General features: G+C 38.7%; 1 protein-coding gene across 3 annotated transcripts in view; it reads left to right on the forward strand.

Moving 5' to 3' along the window:
* NFAT5 (nuclear factor of activated T cells 5) overlaps window positions 1-22,532 on the forward strand; it is a 77,280-nt gene extending 54,748 nt beyond the window's left edge. For all 3 annotated transcript variants that reach the window (XM_049806822.1, XM_049806823.1, XM_049806824.1), the window contains 8 exons: window positions 2,954-3,088; window positions 3,260-3,312; window positions 5,326-5,458; window positions 6,100-6,177; window positions 9,627-9,775; window positions 10,273-12,715; window positions 13,932-14,178; window positions 15,095-22,532. In XM_049806822.1, the coding sequence (XP_049662779.1) occupies window positions 2,954-3,088; window positions 3,260-3,312; window positions 5,326-5,458; window positions 6,100-6,177; window positions 9,627-9,775; window positions 10,273-12,715; window positions 13,932-14,170 (3,230 nt within the window). In that variant the 3' untranslated portion in view covers window positions 14,171-14,178; window positions 15,095-22,532. The remainder of the gene's footprint in view (window positions 1-2,953; window positions 3,089-3,259; window positions 3,313-5,325; window positions 5,459-6,099; window positions 6,178-9,626; window positions 9,776-10,272; window positions 12,716-13,931; window positions 14,179-15,094) is intronic.
* The last annotated feature ends 538 nt before the right edge of the window (window positions 22,533-23,070 follow it).

Raw genomic sequence — 23,070 nt, forward strand, 5'->3', positions numbered from 1 at the left:
GAGATAATTCGAAACATGTGAGTTTCCACATCAGATACCACCATGCCATTCCGGTGCTGCAGGCAACAGGCGATTCGGCAGATGTGGCATGTAGCCCATCTCTCCTTCCAGTATTCTGCTCTCAAATAGAATCCCTTTGCAAGATTTAGAGAGAGCAGGAACCCTGCAGAACCCCTGAAAAGGCTGATAACCAAAGACGTGTCACTGTTGATGCAGGGAAGGACTCTCCTTCTCTCTTCAGCGATGTTCTATGCTTTAGTCAATAGCTTGACATTTGAGGTGCTCTTCCAGAAAGGTCAGCTTGAGGTGTTCCCGTCCCTCTTTTCCCTTCTCCTGCCACTTTTTGCTAAATCTTTCTTTTTCCAGTGTTTTTTAAACTGGTGAAGTTCTCAGATTTATTGCATTTATGTTGTTGGAAAATGCATAAATACATCTGCTAGAAATATGGTTGTCTCTGTAGCTCCATTCCAGTCAGTATAGCATTGTAGTATCTGATATTAATTTTCAGATTTAAGAAAAGAACATTTTCTGTAGAATCTCCGAAAGCTATTTCTGTATACATTTTGTTTGTATCATTAACTTACTGGTTAAAGATAAAATTATTTAAATCAGAGCAGAAATGGGAATGGAAATCATCTGGTGTTTTCTTAAACACATAACAATCCAAAACTTGCTACTCTTAAGTAGAAACTGAGAGTCTGAGTTGTTTGAGAGACCCATTTTGAAATAGGCTATTTAGCTAAAAAAAAAAAAAGCTGTATTTGATGCACTTCCTGCTTAGCTTGTTGGTAAGGCCATTCCAGTATTGGTTTATGAGGGTCCCTTGTAGTCTTTGTTGTCTGTTTGTTGAATGTATCCATTTATACCTGTAACATTAGTAGCTATGTTTTGAGACATGGGCAGGGAGTAAAAAGCAGAATATATGAGAGTGATGGGGACATTAGAAAAAGGAAGGGACATTAGAAGAAAGGAAGGAGGAAAGAAGGAAATAAAAGTTATCCTTACATAAATGAAGTTCTAAAAAAAAAATACGGTAAGGAGTAAATTGGTTTAGTTTTTAGCAAGCTGGGTTTTGGTCAGTTGATAAGAAAATCTTCCTAATTGTGTAAGCTGCTAAGAGATTGCCCAGGAATTTTATAGCATCTCCATTGCTGGGAGTCTAAAACAAAGAAACAAAATGCTCTGGTTGTGTCTTTGAGGAATGATGTGGGTAAAACTGATCATGATGTGAAGGTTCAGAGGAGAATTCTTGAGGCTTTTTCCAGGCTTGCTTTCCAGGTTTCTGTGGTTCTGCTGTCTTAACTTACTCTGCAGTTATGGTGACTGGCAGTAGACCTTAAACAACTGAATAGCACTGGTACACATATGCTGGCTGATCAATATGGCATAAAATTTTGTTGTTTATTAAGTTACTTATGTAAATCATCTTCTCCAGCACATTACATCCGGTTTGTTTGCTGCATACATCTTATTGCAGATGTATACTGTACCTTCTCATAATAAGGTTTAAGTTTTCACTCATCAGAGCCTGTTTATGTTGTGTTTTATAACTAATATTGCTGTCAAAGTTGTAATAATGTTCCGGAAACCATAGGAAAGACATTAAGTAGGTGCAGGCTCTTTATTTAAGGTCTGTGTTTTAAATAGGCTTTGTTAACTTGCTAGCAAACCTAAATCCAGTTACTCTTTTCAGAAGTTCAAGTGCCTTGAGCATATTTAGTAGTTGCGTAATGGTTGCCTAGGAACCTGCTGCAACAGTTGTAGAAAAATCCTTTCTGAAAGGTCATTAAACAATTTGGAGTGTTACAATATGTATGATGTTCTATGTCATAAGCCCAGAGAATACTGTTATTAAACACTAAAATTGGGCCACATAAATACAAAGCACAAGTACAAGCTTATGCCACTAGGATTTTATGGTGAATACAAAAGGTGGTTGAGAAACCTGTATTAGAAACTGAAATTATTTTATAACATATTAAATGTGACAGACTCAAAATACATTATTTTAAAGTGTATGTCTATTTAAATTGGTTTTGGTGCTCATTTTCATTTAACACGCATGGTCTTTATGCTTTAAGAAGCATAGAAGCAGTTTGCAGCAAAGACAATTTGTAATGTCTTATATATAAATCATCATCTGAATCACTGGCTGAGAGGCAGAGGTTTCCAGGGATGTCTATCTGTAAGCCGCGTTCTCTTTGCTAGTTTATAGGATATAAATTGCTATAATCCCCAACTACAGAGGTGTGACTTTTGCAAGGATTTGTATTAGCTGAAGTATTATAGGTCTAGAAAGTCATAGAATCAGAATGGTTTGAGTTGGAGGGGACGTTAAAGGTCATCTAGTTCCAACCCCCCTGTCATGGGCAGGGACACCTTCCTCTAGACCAGGTTACTCAAAGCCCTGGGTTAGTTCTTCCACAAGCCAGAAAGCTATGTCATTAAAAAAAAATAAAATCTATAAAAAACAGGTAATCTGGGAATTACTGCTTCTATCCTTTCGCATAGCAGAACAAAATAAGCTTCATTAGAAAAATGTTTTTATGAGCTTAAGGGTAAAATTGAAGGTGTTCTTCAGTTGCATCTAAGGGCTGATGCATTTGTCTATCGCACTCTGTGCCAGGAAATTGCAGAACTAAATTTTCTTCTCTTTTTGAACACTTTGCTTTAGCTCAAACACTGAAAAATTCATTTTAAAGATTTAATAAATGCAGGAGAAAAGGGGAAAGATTATTTATGGATCACTTAATGTGATTTTTATGAGGTCATTACATTTAGTGAGGAAATAACAGAAACAGTTATCTTCTGAAAAGTTTGTAATGAATGATACAGTAAAGGAAGGAGCTCAGGAGTTAATTTGTTCTTTCCTTTATAATCCTGTCAGTAAAAGCCTTTTATTTTGGTCGTTGATATTTTCTTGATTTCAAACTATGTGTTTTTTCAATTTCAGCTCAACCAGCAGGAGTTCCAGAGATCCTAAAGAAAAGTCTGCACAGTTGTTCAGTGAAGGGTGAAGAGGAAGTTTTTCTGATTGGCAAGAACTTTCTAAAGGGAACAAAAGTGATTTTCCAAGAGAATGTTTCTGGTTAGTGTGAAAGCAATAATGGCTTGGGTGCTGAAGAGAGCATGATATTTCAGTTTACATTGGTTGATAAAGTTTAGTTGTAGAGAGCAAACTGAGAAGCAGGATCAAAGGCACTAAATAAATTGCTTTATATTGTTGTGCAATAAATGATGCCTTTTAACTTCCATTTAGATGAGAATTCTTGGAAGGCAGAAGCTGAAATAGACATGGAATTATTTCATCAGGTACTTTTGTATTATTTGTTATTAATTATTATTTGTTGTTATATTCTAATAAATAAAAAAAGACTGAATCTGTCTCCAAAGAAAAATCGAATAATCCTTTCCCTCTTCCTAGGCATTTCTAGAAATATTATTACTTTTCTTCAAATAAGTTCTTTAGTGAATCTGGTGGAATATCAGATAGGACAAGGAGTAATGGCTTTAAACTTAAAGAGGGTAGATTTAGATTAGACGTAAGGAAGAAGTTCTTCACTGTGAGGGTGGTGAGGCACAGGAACAGTTGGCCCAGAGAAGTTGTGCATGCCTGTTGTGGTTTAACCCCAGCCAGCAACTAAGCATCGTGTAGCTGCTCACTCAGTTTCCCCTCACCCAGTGGGATGGGGGAGAGAATCAGAAGGAAAAAGGTAAAACTCGTGGGTTGAGATAAGAACAGTTTAATAGAACAGAAAGGAAGAAACTAATAATGATAATAATAACAATAATAAAATGACAATAATAATAATAGGATTGGAATATACAAAACAAGTGATGCACAATGCAATTGCTCACCACTCGCTGACCAATGCCCAGTTAGTTCCTGAGCAGCAATCCTGCCCCCCCCTGCCCCTGGCCAACTCCCCCCCAGTTTCTATACTGGGCCTGATGTCACCTGGTATGGAATACCCCTGAGGCCTGTTTGGGTCAGCTGCCCTGGCTGTGTCCCCACGAACTTCCTGTGCCCCTCCAGCCTTCTTGCTGGCTGGGCATGAGAAGGTGAAAAATCCTTGACTTAGTCTAAACACTACTTAGCAACAAGTGAGAACATCAGTGTGTTATCAACATTATTCTCATACTGAATCCAAGACATACCACTATACCAGCTGCTGGAAAGAAATTAACTCTATCCCAGCTGAAACCAGGACAATGCTCCATCCCTGCCAGTGTTCAAGGCCAGGTTGGACAGGGCTTTGAGCAACCTGGTCTAGTGGAAGGTGTCCCTGCCCATGGCAGGGGAGTTGGAACTAGGTGATCTTTAAGGTCCCTTCCAACCCAAACCGTTCTGTGATTCTACGAACAATCATTGTTTGGGGTTTACACATGTATAATTGTTCCATTTCTAATGGAGAACTTAGATACCACAGTAGGAGTTTAGTATATGAGCTTGGTGAGTAAGTCTTTGCCCTTACATACAGTGTAATTAAAGGGCCTAGTATGATTTCTCCAGTAGCTTTCCTAAGGACACATTAGATTACTACTGAGTGGAAATAGATTGTGTGTATGCCATAGTCTTTATACCTGGCTGAATTTCTGTTCCACTCTGAAATGTTTTACAAAGTATTTGTTTGTTCTTTTTGTCGCAACTAAGTGTCTTTATGGACTATTGGACTGAAATTAGAGAAATTATTAGATGTAAGTGACTTCTGACAAATATCGTCTTGCTCCCACCTCTGAAGGCCATGTTCCATGCATGCACTGGTAGAAATGATTTCTCACTTCTAGTGGGATAGACAGGTAGTTGGGGAATAAACAGACCACTCATCGCTATTACTGTTGATGAATGATTGAAGTCCTATTTCTTGATGTCTGCTCAGTGTTAAATCTGCTTAAGTGTAACATGAAACTGCATCCTCCATCTGTTCACACTGAATACAAAGACCTGATTCAGCAGAACAGTGAAGTGTCTGAGTCCAGCAGAATTTGATGGCAAACTGATTGCAATTCAGTCAGGCATGTTAGGCATAAGCTTATATTTGAAGTACTGGACTTTATATGTCTTTCCGTTCTGGACCTTCCATTTGAGCTCTAAGTTGCCAATGAGCATCATATAGGCAGATTATTCAAATCTCTCTTCTAGCACAAGTTAGTTATCAGTTTACTTCACTAAGTGTAACTTGATCACATTTTCCCCAATGTCTTTGTTTCTTATGGTGTTTTATCAGTCTGTTTCTTTGTTTTGGTGGATGTCAATAAAATTAAGGTCAGTAGTAATGAAGTAAGGTTTCTAATGTGATTTTAAAAATTGTTTTTGTATTGCAGAATCACCTTATTGTGAAAGTACCACCATATCATGACCAGCAAATAACCTCAGCTGTTTCTGTGGGAATATATGTGGTGACCAATGCTGGAAGATCACATGATGTGCAACCATTTACGTATACTCCAGATACATGTATGTAAAATAGAAGACTGGGGGAAGGAATGGACAGTTTTACCTGCTAAACATCTCATTTCTGATTTCTTAGTATTTAGCCAAACAACAGAAATGTTAAGTAACATGGATCTTCTTAAACTCCTCTTGCTGGCAAGGCTTGCTATATTAAATAATAAAATCTAAAGGCTTGGCATTTCTCATTTACGTGACAAGTAGTTCAAATTTCAGCTGTTCTTACAAAGTAGCATCCATTTCTAGTATAAGGTGCAGAATGAAGCCGAGCAGGAAAAAAAGTAGACATACTAAATAGAGTGCACTAAATATAACCAAAAAATAGCACCAAGCTTTATCCTAAGGAATGTTGACATTTGACCACATTGTGTATTTTTATTTATTCATATTACAATACACGGTACAATTGCTGACTGGCTCACATTTTTGGAAGTGAAAATGGTATTTTGGGCACTGTGATCATTGGTGCATTCACGGCCACAAACAGAAAGTTTATGTACAACTCAGAATGTTTCTCTGGGTTTCAGAGAACCTTAATTTCTTTAAGGTATAAGTAACTGTTTTGGTGTCCCCCCGTCCCGCCCCTTTTTTTTTTCTTGTTTGTTGTTTTAACATAAGGAAGTTTTCAGTGTGTTTTGTCTCAACAGCTGGTACTCTGAATGTTAATGTGAAGAAGGAAATCTCCAGCCCAGCCCAACATTGTTCTTTTGAAGAGGCTATAAAAGGTACTAAATTGATTCTTATCATTGTTGTTAATAATTTAACTATAAATTCCTACCCAAATTTGGAGGAATGAATCAGACGTCCTGTGAAGATAAGTCTGTGCTTATAAAATCTGGCCATATTCTTACAGTGAGGGTTTTTTTCTGATTCTGAATATGTTGCTTTATAACAGTATATTTTAACATGAGCTAGTATAGAACAAAGAATTTGAAAAAAATAATATTAAAAAAATTCTGTTTTTCATGCCTCAGGCCCTGCAGTCTAATCTTCATTTAATATGCTTGCAAGTGAAGAAGAAAAAAGGAAGAAGCCTAAGATGGCAGTTAATACAAAGGATATAGAAACTGTGTAGTGTTAATTTAAGAAAAAAACACACCTAAAGGTAGTGGTGGGGAAGAACTGAGTACTGAAAAACACAAACATTCCAACTTGGTATTTTTCGGAAGCTGTCCAGTGGTCTTATAAGACTGCTTTCAGCGGGTCTAGTTAAGAATGCTAATTCTGGCAATTTCAACTTAATCCCTTCAGTGAGGTTTTTTTTTTTCCTGACCATTTTGTCCATGTGAAGTTTGTTGTTTTCTTCCAAGGGAGCAAGTTTTAGGTTTGCCTGGTTTTTAAGTGTGAAGTGAATTGATCCTTCTGATATTGAAGTAAAGTAGAGGAAGGAAATGTTTCTTAGTTGATTGTTGAAACTATGGTAGTGTGCAAAGGTTAATGGAAATTTCCATAGCCTGCTCTGGTGAAAGCAGGTTGAAAGGTAAGCAAATTAACAATGTGATCACAAGTTTGATAGGAATCCATAGCTTCAGGTTAAAATCATGAAGCTCATGTTTTAAGCTAATAGCTTGGTCTTGGCAGGGGATATATTTACAAGCTGACTTTACAACTTGTTAGGGATGATAATACAAGGTATGATGAGTTTAAACCTGCAGAGACTATTTGGGGGAGAAATATGCAAAAATATTTAGGAGAGTTAAACAAGCTCATAAAAGGACTGATAAGACTTCTAGTAGCAAGAATAAAAGGATGAGTAAGATAATAACTAATGTATTGGGGCAAGCCTGACATCCATTTAATTGAGTATAGAGGCTTAACCAAAGGAAGATACCAACTGCTTCAGAACATCTGCTGTTCATAAGAACGCAATGTGCTATTTCTGTTGCTTCATCTCCTCCATGTAATTTATGCAATAAATCTTAATTTACTTTCTTGTGTGGGTTTTCTGCTAGCCAGCTCTTTTTTTATGGTTCATTCCTGTACCTATTATACTCTAGGCTGATCATGAACCAGAGGTCAGACAATTTTGTCTGCTTAATGTACTTTGTCTCTGCATATGTGCCAGCCCTTCCTTACTCAGTGTTCTGAAATGATAAAGACCAGGTGGGGATGCAGCAGGATGCTACTTCCTTTCTGTTTCCTTTCACTGGGAGCAAAATCCTAGAATTCATAATTTCTTAAGTGGCATCATTTCCAGCAGCCCTGGCCAAATGGAATGAACTGTTGCTGCCAGGGATGTGTACAGTTAGGTATTGAGCTACAAGGCCTTTTTCTTCCTATCGCAGGCAATTTTAATCATTGTCTCAGGTATCAGTGAATATTCCTTAAAATAATTTCTATGACAACATCAGCGTATATAAAGAAACCAAAATGTGGCTTCCCAAAGCCATTACAGATTCCTAGCTATAACATTTTAAGAGACTGCAGATTTGACAGACTTCAATGACAAGTTACATTTCAAGACAACAAATGTATAATTTAAGCTGTTCTCTAAAACTTGAGGAAGATGGGGGTGTATGGACAACCATGTAGTTCAGGTCTTTGCCTTCTAACACTGAAGTAATGCTGGAGCCTTGTTTTTAAGTGGTTAGTGATAGTTTCAGTTTCCATCTTTGGCAGAAAAGGGAAAGAGGGTGTGTATGCCTTGATAATAAGATGGTAACTATTCAGAAGTTCTAAACTAAGTGTATTACAAAAACATAGTAAAACACCAAAACAACAGTGTTTCTCTGCTTTTGAAACTTCTTTTTCATTATTAATCTCGCTTCTTTTTTTCATTCTTCCAACCAAATATGTTACTGTGAACAAACATACCATTGCTAGAATCTAATCTGGATACGATTAGGATTTTTTTAATTACTTCCATAATTTTTTAAAATTGTTTCTGATGAACACAACATGATTAAGCACATAGAAGAGAAAAGCTTATAAATTGTGACTATGGTGTAGAAAAATACTGACTGCTGTCTTTAAATACACTGTATGACTAGCTGTCCTGGAGTAGACGTAGTATTTTAGAATAGTCTCACTCAATTTGCATTCCCTGCCAGCAGCACAGCCTAACGTGTCTGGTCATGGGGCTTGTATTTCTGGAGGCACCCCAAACCTGTGAGTTAACAGAAGGAGGGAAAGAGCTTATTTGGCTGTCGGTATATTGACAGCTGTTGCCATACTGATGGCTGAGAATTTATTGCTGAAGACAGAAAATAACATTTCAGGAGACTGTCTTTGGTTTTACATAGAATAAACATACAGTACTGTTACTGAGGATATGGCATACTGTTGATATAAATTTGCAGAAATTTTACTTCTATGTTATTGTAAGATTTACATTTGTTAAAAACATGCGGATCGGTTGCTTTATGTTGAAGAGTAATTCTTTAATTTACTTATAAGTACTTAGGGAACTATGTTTTTTACGGGCTTTCCCATTGGCTTTTTATGGGCTTTCCCATTGTTTTTTTTAAGCTCAATTTCAGCAGTATTTGAAATTAAGGAAGTTTTTTTCATTTACAGCAAAGATCTCAGCTTATGTAATATTTTTTAGGTGGATCAGGAAAAATTAAAACTAAAAAATCCGATTCATTTTAAGAAGCTACCTTTCTACTTTAAAAAAAATAGGCACTGCAACGGCAAAATAAAAACTTGCTCTTGCTACAGATCTGGCATACAGATTTATCAAGTTTTTGCTTAATTAGTCCTTTAACAGGATAAAAGTACAGTATGAATGCTTTGAGCACTCTGTTCACATGGTTATCTGAAAACAGGTATTTTTTCAAAATTAAATAGAGAAGTTATATAGTTTAAAGTGTAGTAAAATTTAAAATCTGATAATCTGTGGAAAGATGTCTTAAGCTTTTATGTTTGTAGTTTAAGCAGTTGGTGGATGGCTGTCCTGGTCTAGGAAGATAAGAAACGGAAGAAAAACAAAACTATGGCATTGCTGTTGGTCTTAAAAATAACCTTTAAAAGTTTCAGGTTTTCTAGGATTACTTGAAGTATTGAAATGTTTGCAATGATCTCTCTGCATATTAGCATCTTATATGAGGATGGGAGTTCTTAATGGTAGGGCTGAAAAGTGAAACAGGAAGCAGGCCACCACTAGAAACCCACTCTTTGTATAGTGAACATTAACATTCCATTGCCCTCCTTTTATTTTTATTTGTGACTGCAGCAGTGAAAGCCACTGGTTGTAACCTGGAGAAGGTAAACATTCTTCCTAGTGCCTTGATAACTCCACTCATGCCAAGCAGTATGATTAAGAATGAAGATGTGGCTCCAATGGAAGTAAGTGCAGAAAAAAGATCTCCCCCTGTCTTCAAGGTAAGTTTGATTGTGATCTGAAGATAGTAGCTTTAATAGTCATAGTTACATCTACCCATCAGTCCACAGTCTAATAGTGGAGAAGAGTAACACAAGGGAAAATGTCATGTCTGATGTTGGTCTGGGCAAAACATATGATCACAGAGCATGATTAAAATAATAGACAATTTCCTTTGAAAGTAACTTATCTTCAAACATTGATTGGCTAGTGATACCATGATGAATTTTTTTATCCTGTGACACAGAACGAGTAGATTACTGTAAGAATATTATTTTAATCACTTCCTAGCATTGTTTTCATTAAATTGTACCTTGACTCCTTCCCTGAAATTGCATTTCCACTGCTAGTCATTTGCTTACTTGTTTGATTATGTATGGAGAGACACGTAGCCATCAAATCTTAAGTCTGATCTTCCCTGAACATAGTGGATTGGTGGAAATTTTATAAGCATAACCTGAGTAAGCTCACAAATTGCTACATGTATTGCTCTTTTCAGGCTTCAAATGTGGTTGGACCAACTCAACAAACATTGGAAAACAGTATGTCTGGCATATCAACTTCTGCTTCCCATTTACCTTCTGAGAATGAAAACCAGCAACAAATACAGCCGAAGGTGTATAATCCAGAGACACTAACTACTATCCAAACGCAGGACATTTCCCAGCCTGGTAGCTTTTCAGCAGTTTCTACTTCGGGTCCGCTGCAGAACAGTGATGCATTATTGCAGCAAGCTGCACAGTTCCAAACAAGAGATTCCCAAACCAGGGAAGTCTTGCAATCAGATGGCACAGTAGTCACTTTGTCACAATTAACCGATGCATCACAACAACAACAGTCTACACTCTCAGAACCAGCACAGGCGTTGCAGCAACAGATTTCATCAAGTATTTTCTCATCAGCAAGTGGTGTGAGTCAGTTACAGAACACTATACAGCAACTGCAAGCTGGAAATTTTCCAACAAACACTGCCACTGGCAGCAATAGAAATGTTGACTTGGTGCAGCAGGTATTGGAAGCTCAACAGCAGTTATCTTCTGTTTTGTTTTCTGGTTCAGACAGCAGTGAGGATGTTCAAGATCAGCTAAATGCAGATATCTTTCAGCAAGTTAGCCAGATACAAAATAGTGTAAACCCTGGAATATTTTCCTCATCAGACGCAACTGTCCATTCCAGACCAGAGAACCTTTTGCCTGGACGAGCTGAAAATGTTCATTCACAGCCTGAAAATGCATTGTCCAACCAACAGCAACAACAACAGCAGCAGCAGCAGCAGCAGCAGGCAATGGAGACTTCTGCGGCAATGGTGATAGGAATCCAACAAAACATTTGCCAAGCTGCAACACAGATGCAGTCTGATTTGTTCTCTTCAACAACTTCAGGGAATGGAGCCCTCCAACAGTCACCTGTTTACCAGCAGGCTTCTCACATCATGAGTGGGTTATCAACAAGCGAAGACATGCAAATGCAGTGTGAATTATTCTCTTCATCTCCTGGTGTTTCTGGAAGTGAGACTACTCCTACTGCTCAGCAGCAGGTCTCCAACAATGGACCTACTATGTTTCAGGCATCAAATTCTGCAGATGGAGAAGAAGCTTCAGGACAGAGTAAACAGATGCAAAGTACTGTGTTTCAGACCATGGTTCAAATGCAGCATAGTGGAGAAAGTCAATCTCAAGTTAATATCTTTTCATCTACCAAAAACATGATGACTGTTCAGGCAAGTGGAACTCAACAACAAGGAGGTGGTCTGTTCCAACAAGGCGGAGAAATTATGTCTATTCAGTCGGGAAGCTTTATGCAGCAGTCTCCACATTCACAAGCTCAGCTTTTTCACTCTCAGAATGCTATTGGTGATGCTCAGAATATATCACAGGAAACACAAGGCTCTATTTTTCACAGTCCAAATTCCATTGTCCACAACCAGACCAGTACTAATTCCTCAGACCAACTGCAGCCTCCAATGTTCCACTCGCAGAACACCATGGGTGTATTACAGAGCTCTTCAGTTCCTCAAGACCAGCAGTCTGCCAACATGTTCCTTTCCCAGAGTTCAATGAGCAACCCTGCAACTCAGGAAGAACAGATGTCATTCTTTACAAGCCCAAATTCCATCTCTCCTCTTCAGACAGCAACAAATACTGAACAGCAGACTTCTTTCCAACAGCAGACACAGATCTCTCATATCCAGAGTTCTATGCTTCCCCAAGAACAGCCCCAGACTCAGCCTGCTCAGCAAGGTTTGTTTCAGTCTCAAGTGTCATTAGGCTCCATCCAGTCCAGTTCAATTCCTCAGAACCAACAAGGAGCTATCTTCCAGCCTCAGCATTCGATAGTTGCTATTCAGAGTAGTCCTCCGTCTCAAGAGCAGCAGCAGCAACAACAGCAGAACATGATGTTCAGTAATCAAAATGCAATGAGTACAATTGCTTCTCAAAAGCAAAACATGATTTTCAATCCAAATCAAAACCCAGTTACCAACCAGGAGCAGCAAGGCCAGTCTATTTTTCATCCACAGCCTAACATGGCATCAATGAACCAGGAGACGCAGCCCATGCAATTCCAGAGTCAGACTACAGTGTCTTCTCTTCAGAATCCTGGATCCAACCAGGCTGAAACACAGCAGCCAGCCATCTTCCATAACTCACCCCAGATTCAGTTGGTCCAAGGGTCACCAAGTTCTCAAGAGCAACAAGTCACCCTCTTCATTTCTTCAGCTTCCATGTCTGCCTTGCAGAATAGTATGAGCCAGCAAGAGCTGCAGCAGTCTCCTATGTACTCTTCTCAAAACAGCATGGCAGGAATGCAAGGAACTGCTTCTCCTCCACAGCAACAAGCTTCTTTATTTCACAACACAGCAGGAGGTGCTATCAACCAGCTGCAGAATTCTCCTGCTTCATCTCAGCAAACATCAGGAATATTCCTGTTTGGCATTCAAAACAGTAAGTGATAGATGCCCTATTCTGAGTTTACAATTTAGAAGAGCTACTCATTGGAGTCCACAAGACAATGTTTGTTCAATTCTAAGATATTTTAAAAAATAATAGTTCTGGAACAGGTAATGTAGCACTACAATTCAGAATATATATACTCATTGTGTTGCTCTGAATGTTGCTGATTGTGCGTGAGAACTTAGCTTAAATACTTCTTGGTTGTCTTACGCTTAGGATAAACATGTGACAAAACCACCTTAGAATTGTGTGTATATCTATATAGACATAAGTGTGTATATATATTATATTACTAATAACACACAAATAATATATAAAATACATGTATGCACATGTTAAAAGGAAAAAAAAGGTTTTTCCTGCTTAAGACAGCTCCAGTAATCTTTCTCTTGCTGCATTTGGTTTCCACAATTTATGCAGAGGCTTTCTTCACACTTTGTTGAAGAAAAGCAAAGATTTGGAAGCTGTGTAGTCCAGAAAAGTGTCTCCTGAAGTGTCTTTGAAACCCCTTTAACTTTATAAGCCTGCAGTTTTCCACATCTCATCTCTGAATCTAGCCTCTGCGACAGGTTCTTTGGGATGTAGATCCTTTCATCTGTCTGTAAAGAGCTGTACATACCTGGGAAGCTCCAGAAGTAAGAGATGCAGATGATGGTTGCAACAGCTTGTAAAAGATCTGGATAGGAAGCCATAGCTGTGTAGTTGGTCTGTGCTTTGCTGTGTGAACTCTTTGACAGTCAGGCCGTATACAGCCAAGCCTTTCCATGAAGCTGAAGGTAATGCTAATGCTAGGAGGTGAGACACAATTTACAGATTTATAGAAGGAGCTAGTGGATACCTTGGCTGAACTTAGAAAGACACATCTGCAATTAAGACAGACAAAGGATAGGCATATTCAGTACTTCTCTTATGCTATGCATTTTGTTTTTCTTCTAGCTAAGTGTAGTCCTCTGGGATGTTAATAGCGTTTGGTCATAGTACAGAGGCCATCTATTCAATACGTACACCTTGAACCTCTGCTACCCTGAGGGAGTGAGCAGGGTTACAGGTCACCTTTCCTGAGCAAAGGTGGTCATGTGAACAAAAGCACATGTAACTTTCTACACAGTTTATAGTCAATATTGATATATGTAAAGAAGTTGGCTAATTCACTGCATGTACTAACCTAATTTAAATGGTCCTTTGTTCCTCACTTGCTGCTTAACAGACTGTGGTCAGCTGCTAACTTCTGGACCAGCTACGTTGCCGGATGAGTTGATGGCTATAAGTCAGCCAGGTCAGCCACAGAGCGAAGGACAAGCAGCAGTGCCAACGCTTCTCTCCCAGCAGATATCTGAGACTTCTCCGCTACCTTCAGCTATGGCAACCAATCAGAATATTGAGAAAATAGATGATCTGCTTGTGTCATTGCAAAACCAGGGGAACAATATGACTGGCTCATTTTAATTAGTCAAGTAAGTAATGTGTTTGGGTTTCTGGGTTCTTTCCTGCCATGCATACTTCTGTTCAGTAAGTCTTTACTTCAGAGTGTATCACCGAGCTTTAATAGGTTAGCCAAAATACTGGTAATGCTGAATTAAGAATATAATACCAGTGTCTAGAATAAAGAGTTTTTAAACACAGTTAGAGGTCAGAATTTGTATGAAACGGTTGAGACTGGGTCTTGTTGTTCAGTTGCTGTATGTTTTGTCATCTGCTGTTACGATCTAGTACTTTGTTAGGAAGGAGAGTAGATCACTTGACAGCTTGGCAGATAAAAGCGTTGCAAGATATGGCTGTAGTTAAAAACTTAAGGCTTATTGAGTAAATAACACCTCAATTCTGTACTATTCTGAAGTTGGCCCCTGGGTTACAATAACGTAATGTGAAAACAAGTTTCGGTAGAATATGGCAGTTATTGACAGAGTGCTACGTGCCGAGTCTTTGTTAAAAATGAGCTGCAACGATCAGCTGTTACTAGGAAACATTCTGCTTTTAGAAGGTGCCTTTTTCAGAGAGATGAAAGGCTTTGACTACAAATGAGTACCAAGAACCAGGACGACTCTGGAATCTAGTGTTGTCCACAGTGTGTAACTTGGCTCTAGTTAATTGTGTTGCTGTCCTAAATCCCCCATAAGTTTCACTTAAGTGATACACTTCGTTTTCTAATCTGAACTGTTTTGTATATGAAGTCATGAACTTTAAAAAAAAAAAAAAGGTGGAAGGACAGTAATCCGCCTCTATGAAAGAGTGCTGCATTCTGATAGTCACTCATAGTTTCACATCTGCTTGTGAGGAACACTTTCAAGATGAAGGGACTACATAGAAGTAAGATAATTGCTTTTGTTAGTTATGCCTAATTTTTTTTGCTTGCTTGTTTTTTTCCTGCAGAAATTCTGTGAAGAAAAAAGCGATGATTTTCCAGATCCTGTCAGACCTTCCGCCTCTGGATTAGGCCGTGTGGAACTGATTGCTTCTGTCAAAAAGTGGCCCTCTTCTCTCAAGAGCACACACATGGCCAATTGCAGCGTCTAGCACCTAAGGCCATGACCATAGTATTTGGGTTTTGTAGTGCCAATAATGCTGAAAAGCTATGCTTTGTTTTACTAGGGCATGGGACTGTACTGTTACTAGATTCCTGAACCTCATTAACAGTGGGGTGCTCTTCAAATTTAAAGCATATCTGGTCAGTTGTTATTGTTGTTAGAAGGTAATACACATTACCACGTTTACTTTTTTTTCCTCCTCTTCCTTCCTGACGTCCCCTCTTTTGACTAGAAAAGCTTGTGAAACAGAAACATCAAATGCCTGTGACATGAGCCATGACTCATAACTGTCAGTAAGTGAAGGGATCGCATGTTTTACAGTTGAGTGGGAGAGCTAATACTGCGATTTGTTTATTGCAGTAGGTGGCAATGAAAAATACTGATAACTGTAATGAGCAGAGAATTGCTTGCTGCTGTAGATAGCCAGAGGTGGGTGCTTCCCATCTGAGAATGTGATTAACGGTTTTCCATGTCTCTTACATGTAACTGTATATAGAGCAAGGGTTTGGTGGCTCTAACAAAATGAAGAAATGAAGGGGAACTTTCAGTTAAATTTTACTTTTAATATCTTACCCTCTAAAATACCATCAACTTGAAAAGAACTTTCTGCCTGGCTGAGGAAGGAACTCCTCTGTGTCTCTCACTCTGACTGTATGGGTTAGAACTCTGTAAAGCTGCATTAGCCATTCTCAAACCAGCCTTCTCCCTTTCATTCTCTTCATGGTTTTCCTTCTCTCTCCCTCAGTTTCATATTGCGTTTTTAAGAGAGACATAAATATCCTACTGGCTTTAAAGATCAGAAGCAGCTTTTAGGAATCCATGGCATTAAATTGCTTAGTCAGTAGAAGCTTTGACAAATAATCAAGAATTAAGGAGAGAGGAAGCAATTTCTCTACCACCTTCTAAATGCAGGAATCCCCTATAACCAGTCATTTTCCAGCTGTTACTGATGTAAATCTTCAGCTTGACTTTAGTCCAAGTAGGGGGCAAACTACATCATTTTTAAGCATTCTTGATAATTTCACTTCATCCTGAGCTGTTGCATCTTTGTAGCATATTGAGCTCACTGCAGTTTTGAAGTGATTTTCTTTTTTCTACCAACAGTCCCCAAGTCTAGTTTCTAGATTGTCATGTCTCAATTTAAAAAAAATAAAAATTGACTGATGTTACAGAATGTAAAAACAACCCACTCCAGACCATGCAGTTGTATTGTGAGGCATGTGAAATTTTTGGGTGCTCCAACTATCCAGACAGTTTTGTGATATCTCACTTACAGCCTCATTCAGATATTTGTTTCTTCTTCTTCTGCACGTAGAAAGCTGTTGCTGCAGTTAGAGCCCAACAGCTGTCATGTATGGCGATTATGCCTTGGTAGAGTGTAGTTGGTATCATGTCATTTTTCATTTTTGTTATTTTAAATAACAAAGAATAGTCTGTAAATGGTTTTTAAGTTACTCTAGTCTGTTTACTGTGTGTTTTTTCCCTTAACGTGTGTGCTTAGTTGAGCCGTGTAGAGTTTTTGTTTGTTTTAATGGATTTTCCTGTTTGTCAGTCTGTCATAACGTTCACTTTCTCTTTCTGTCTCTCTCTTTCTCTCTCTCATTGAGAGGCATTGAATTACGTTTTCAGTAGTAAGGCTTCTTGCCGATATGAAGGGAACTTTTCAGAAAGAGACCTGCTCTGGGTCATTTAATTTTGAATACAGTTTTCAATCGTTCAAGTTTTGGATGGTTTATATCTAATGTGTGTTTCATTTTTTTGGAAAGCTATATTTTGTATTTAGGAAATGGTATACTATTTTGCTATTTGTACTGAGTGAGTACATTGGCATAAATATAAAAATTTATATATATACATATATATAAAATATTCTTTTTGCCACACATTTTTGTGGTAAATTTGTGAGTTTGTCTGATGTTCTACCACAACGTGGCGTCTGATAACAGTGGGGTGGGGTGGGGTTTGTTATGTCTTTATTGAGTATTTAAGTACTTTTTGCAACATAAATAACTTGTTCATCTCTCGCCATTCCATCAGGCAATTTATTGTTCCAGCTGGCTATGAGAAGCTTCACTGCGTGTTTTGATGTGTCTGTCACTCAGCAATACGATCTAGTAAGGAAACCCGTAGGCATTTAGGCGTATATAAAATAATGGGGTTTCATTCAGAATGAGCCATTCAGCTTTTATCCACTATCATTGTCTATTTAATATTTTATTATTAGCGCCTCTGTGTTTTAACTCTTAATTTATGATTATGCTAAAATGTTTAAAATTTTAATCATGATAAAAAGAATTCCCTGCTTCATAATGTCCAGAGCTGCTTTAACCCTGAACCATACTTTTTCTTTCTGTGATTTTTTTTTCTTTTTCCCGCTAAGACAAAATATTAACAAAATCTTGTTATGGTTCATGACATGAAAACAGCAATCTTGCAGCATTGACTAAAAGCTATATAAGGCTATGTAGAAGACTGAGAATTATGGACCGAAACAACTTCCAGATGGTTGTGGAAGTCAATAGCCAGTTATTTGAAAATGAACTGGTGGCTTTTACAGGATCGCAGTCCCAGGACAAGCTGTTGGGTGTCATCTGGGGCCTTCATACACAGAAGTAATAGGAATTATAAATTCACTTGTGTGCTGCTTCAATTTGTTCCATTGTTCCGAAGGGGTGTATCCTTACGTTGAAGTGCTGTTGGTCAGTGCCAAGTCACCAGGGACCAATTCACAATTTAACAAGATGGGTGTCCAAAAGAGAACTTCATACCAAGACTGCTACAGCTCCAGGGCGAGGGTATGTTTGAATTGTGTGTGTATTTTAGGTCGCTTATGAAGAGAAGAGAGAAAAAAAAAAAGTTACAAAAAAAAAAAAAAAGGGCTGTGCTATCCCATTTTTCACTTCCGGATAACACCTTTCTTTTCTTATGTTAAATTTAACTTGTTCATTTTAGGTCAATGTTTAAATGTACAACACTTTGAACATGTGATTTGGTTACAAAAAGTATTTGTCTTATGAATGAAGAGATTGCTCAGTGGTTGATTAGTGCTTGAACTGCTGCTTGCAAACAGCTGTTACAGAGGATAAAGAGAGGTTTGATAAGCCAATAAAGAGCTTAAAGACAGGCTGCAGGATTTCATGGCAGAAAGACCCAAGAACAGTGTGAGCCACATCTGTATTTTATCAGTCCTAGACATTTACTTTTGTAATTTAAGCAGTTGATACTGAGAATTGGAGCTTACTCTGCCTTTTTTTTTTTTTTTTTTTTTTTTTTTTTTTTTTTTTAAATCTTTGTGTTTACTCCTCCGCATGCTCACACTGGCATGCCTGTTAGCTCTGAGCAGATGGAGTGCTTGCCTATAGAGATGAGGCGGTGGCATCACATCTAGTCCATTTTGGTTGAGAAAGTTAGAAGATACTGAGATAGTAGTCTCCATAAATGTCAAGTTTCTGACATTATTATAAAGGGGAAGTTACTATCATATCCACAAAGCAGCAATTAAGTATAGAAGATATTACTAGGTGAAAAATGAAAAACTGTAGAGCTGCATTGCTGGGATGGGTTTTCTATATCTTGGTTTTTTTCTGCTGCTTGAACTTGCTCTTAAAAGAATTGTTAAATCTAAACCTTCATGTTAGATGTGGGCTATACTCTTCAGCTGTATATGCCTCTAAAGCACCCATGGTCCGCTATCTGCACAGTGTCCGTAGTGCATGGTGGTTTACAGAACAGCGATTTGCTGGCACAGATTAAAATCTTGGGAATCGTACCTGCTAGCCACCAGTTGTGACTTCTGCATACATTCTCTTGTCCGCTTATACACTATGTGTGTGTGTATATATATATATATATATATAAAAAAAACCCCATGTGAATAACACATAATACGCAGTTATTAGGTAAACATCTCCTCTGGCAGGAAGTTACTGGTGCTTTGTGCTTAATTAGCAAGTCCACATTTTGTTGTCAGTTGCCTCTTCACTGTCTGATCTTTGAACAGGTATTCAAGCCAAATGCTTTGCTATTATTTTAACATAAAAGTAGTTCAAGAAATAATTTCAGCCTTGCTGTTTCAAAGTGGATGTTTAATCACCAATCACTTTATAATTACTTCTAACTCCTGACAGGGTGGTTACTTCCTATGTAGTTTTAAGATAGAATAAAGCATGAACAGTTAAGTGTTTGTAACTTTGGCAGGTTTTTTTACTGGAAATACTAAGAGCCTGGGCAGCTGTATCAGTTGACATTCCCCTGATTTAGATAAGTTGAATTTTTATTATTTTTTAAAAAGCTTCTATTGTGATTTTGATTTAGGATATCGTTTCTAAAAGAAAACTTGTCTGAACAGATTTTCTACTCCTATGAACTTTCCAGAGTCTTCAGAAAGAATACCAAACAAGTCAGAAGCTTGCATTTGTCTTAAAACATAGTTTAAATTGCAATTTGAGTAGCAGGAAAGATGACTTATTAAAAAGTGAAATCAAAAAAGTTGTTACTGGACTAAAAAAGCTACAGGTAGTTTCCCCCAAGGGTATGTATGTGTGTGTGCAGGCATGCATGTGCACATTCATTAAGAGTTAGAAAAGAGTTTCACTGTCAGTTTTTGAATCCCATGCCTCTGTATGGCAAATGGTTGGGTTACTTTTTCAGGGTAAACACAGGAGAGGAGTACAAGGAATTATGGATATTTATCTGAGTGATAGAAGCAAGAATGAGGAGAATGAATTGCTTTGCATGCTCTGAGCTATGAGTTGTAGGTGGAAAGTGAGAAGAGGAAATACTGATCACTGGTGACTTCTCGTTAATGCAAAACTTATTTTCAGGGAATAGGTGTGTTTGGTGTTCCAGAGGACTGGTGGCAGCTCTGTTGTTTTCCAAGCTAAAAGGAAACTAGTACTGAGATGCTTGCTTTGTTTGTTTGTGGTTTTTGTTTTAATTTGGAGTAGCTTTTTGGGATAGATTGTGAGCACTTCATGTTCATATTCAGACCAATTATGCCAGTGGTGTACGACAGTAGTCACCTGAGCCCACAAACGGGCACGTCTGTCTGCACCCACTGCAGACTGGGAATCGAGCATAGAGGGTCACTGTGGTAAATGTGGTAAATGTTCGTTAGATACAAGGAAGAATGCAGTGGCAGATAAACTCCTGTAAAAGTGTACTTGTAAAATTCTCTAGTTGGGTATGAGGCTCAGAGGGGTTACACAGGAGGAGAGGCTTTTCCTTTCTTATAGTCTGTATAGGTATGTAAATATGCAATGCCTGTATATTCTAGGATATATATATGTATATAGAGGAATCGTATATCTATTATATATAAATAATTAGTAGATACATGCATAGAATACTGTTATATTTACATTTTTATAAAACCTGAAATAATACTACTTTTCCTTAGTCTGAGGTTATTTACCAAGGTTTTTGTAGTAACTCTTTAATAGTTGTATCAACACCTTTCCGTACTGTACATGTGGCGCTGTTGGTAATGTTGCTCCAGAAACTTGCTTGGCTTGTGAACGTCACTAATATCCATGGGTTGAAAACAGCTGTACACTTTTGTATTTTTATATATTTTTATTAATAATTGCAGATGTGGTGTTAGCTAAACAGTAGACCTGACAGCCTCGGTTGAGAGCCTGCCCACTGGATGGGCTCAGGAAATGCAGCAGTGGCTGTCTGCTTCCGTGTGCTCCCTTGCCAGCTTTCCTCAAGTGTCTCCTGATTTCGGCACCTTTTCCATTCTCAGTGTCCCAGCAGCTTGTGCCGATAGGGAATGGTGGTGGCTGTGTTGCTCTGGAGGAGCTGGACTGACACCAGCAGCTCTCTCCCAGTGAGGGTTATTAATTGTTCTTGCATAGCAAAGGATCCTGGTTGCTGCTTAGCTGGGTTGTGTTTGGATCGGGAAGGTGAAGCTTAATCTGTCATTCCTCTTCTCTTTATTCTCATAAAGGCAGGCATCTTTTAATTTTTTTTGTTGTTGTTTTTTGACTGATGTTTTACTGTTACAGTCAATATCTAGAAAACTCTTTCCTTGAAAGCTGGTGAAAGCTCTCCTTGGTTTCTAGCTATGAGGAACCCTGCTGCGACTTGTACTGATTTCTTACAGATTGTGTGAGAAATTAAACCCCCTGAAAGAAATCCAGATCATAAAATCAATAGCATGTATTTTGTCCACCACGACTCTTCATGCCAAATCAGTGGTGTTCTGCTGCAGTTTGGCATGAGGTTGATCGATAGACATTATTGCCCTGGTACAGGCTTCATCGAAGCACCTCTGCCAAACCAAAAGCAAATGGCCTCATTTCTTCTCTTTGAACTGTCAGTTTGCAGGTCTGATCTCTGCTGTTTCCAGAGATCTGTAATTTTTGCTGTTATGGTTCATGAAATTGCCTCACAACATTCAAGTGTATTGGGACAAGGGTGAGGAATCCAAGGATTTCCTTGCTTGCTGTGGGATACTCGCAGACATTCTGCAAGCACTTGGTTCAGACTCCAAAACTCCAACACCCAGCAGCAGCCCGCTGTACAATATTCCAGTTGTCTGCATTTGCTCCAGGATTCAGATGAGCAAAGGGTCCTGTGTTCAGATCGCGTAAATGGCCTTCACTTCTTTTTAGTCCCTGGAACTGCCCCTTGGTGAGCCAGGGAAGGTCTGGCCCGCGTGTCCCTTGTGCAGGTGGGTCCTCACGCATGAGTGCAGCCATCCCAGAGGTCGAGATAATGGCCCCTTTTGAAAGGAGGGAGCGTGGCGCTCCTGGGTGTTGCAGAACTGGGAACACATTCCAGTATTCCTGAAGCTTTTTTTATTGTGGATGCTATTTGAGATGAGGTTATTTGAAATATTTACATTTGAGCTCATTATTAATGAGTAAGCTCCAAAAACCTTCAGAGCAGAGCTTTCTACCTCTGTTAGTAGCTGCATCTTTGAGTGGCTTACCTGCCTTTCTGCCATGTGTTCCTGGAGTGCACTGGTCGACCGCTGAGCTGCCTCTTCCACTGTCCTGCAATGTGAAAGTAGCACCAGATATTCCTTTGTGCATTTCTGTGTATATGGCTTTCGTAGTTGGGATTTTCAAAGCACTGATACCCGGTGTTTTCAGTTTGTTCTATGAGGGGATATTTTATTTGCATCTATGTTTTTAGCTATCCTGTGATAACTTGTTGAATATTAAAAAATAAAAATATTTTGCTTCTATTGGGACATTTGTATACTCGCAACTATATTTCTGTAAACAGCTGCAGTCAAGAATAAAACAATGAAAGTTTTCATTTTGCAGTGTAAAGTCTTGTTGTGTTTTTTTCAAGGGCATCTTCTGTCTGCCAGGAGAAAGTGCTGTTCTTCAATACAGAATCAACCTGTCTGGGAACCATATGGCTTTAGGGTCAGGAAATACTGGGAAGGCAGGAGCCCGTACCGAGTTGTGCCCGTGGTGGTGTGTGCTGCTGGAGCTGTTGCGTAAGAAAAGGCACTGTGTCATGCCTGCACTTTTAAAAAACATTGCAATGTTTCTTTTTGACTTTGCGGCGTTAAGTCCGAAGGAACCATTGGGTGTACTACCCCAGCCTGCATGTTATAGAGCATTCAAGGAAATTGTTTTCATTGTCAGCCTGGAGCAGGATTCTGTCTCTGAGGGACCTGGGGGAGAAGCAGAAGTCTCCCCTGGGGTTGGGCTGGGGGCTGTTCTGCCTGAGGGAGGGAACACTGGAAGTCCTAAGCCAAGATGATGGGAGCTCTGCCTTGCTAGCGTCTCCCTTTATCTGCATCTTTGGTGTATTTATGCTAACATGCTAAAAGCGACCTGGGGTTGCTGAGCCTCAGGT

This window comes from Accipiter gentilis, chromosome 7 (genome assembly GCF_929443795.1).
Source record: "Accipiter gentilis chromosome 7, bAccGen1.1, whole genome shotgun sequence".
Taxonomy (NCBI): domain Eukaryota; kingdom Metazoa; phylum Chordata; class Aves; order Accipitriformes; family Accipitridae; genus Astur; species Astur gentilis.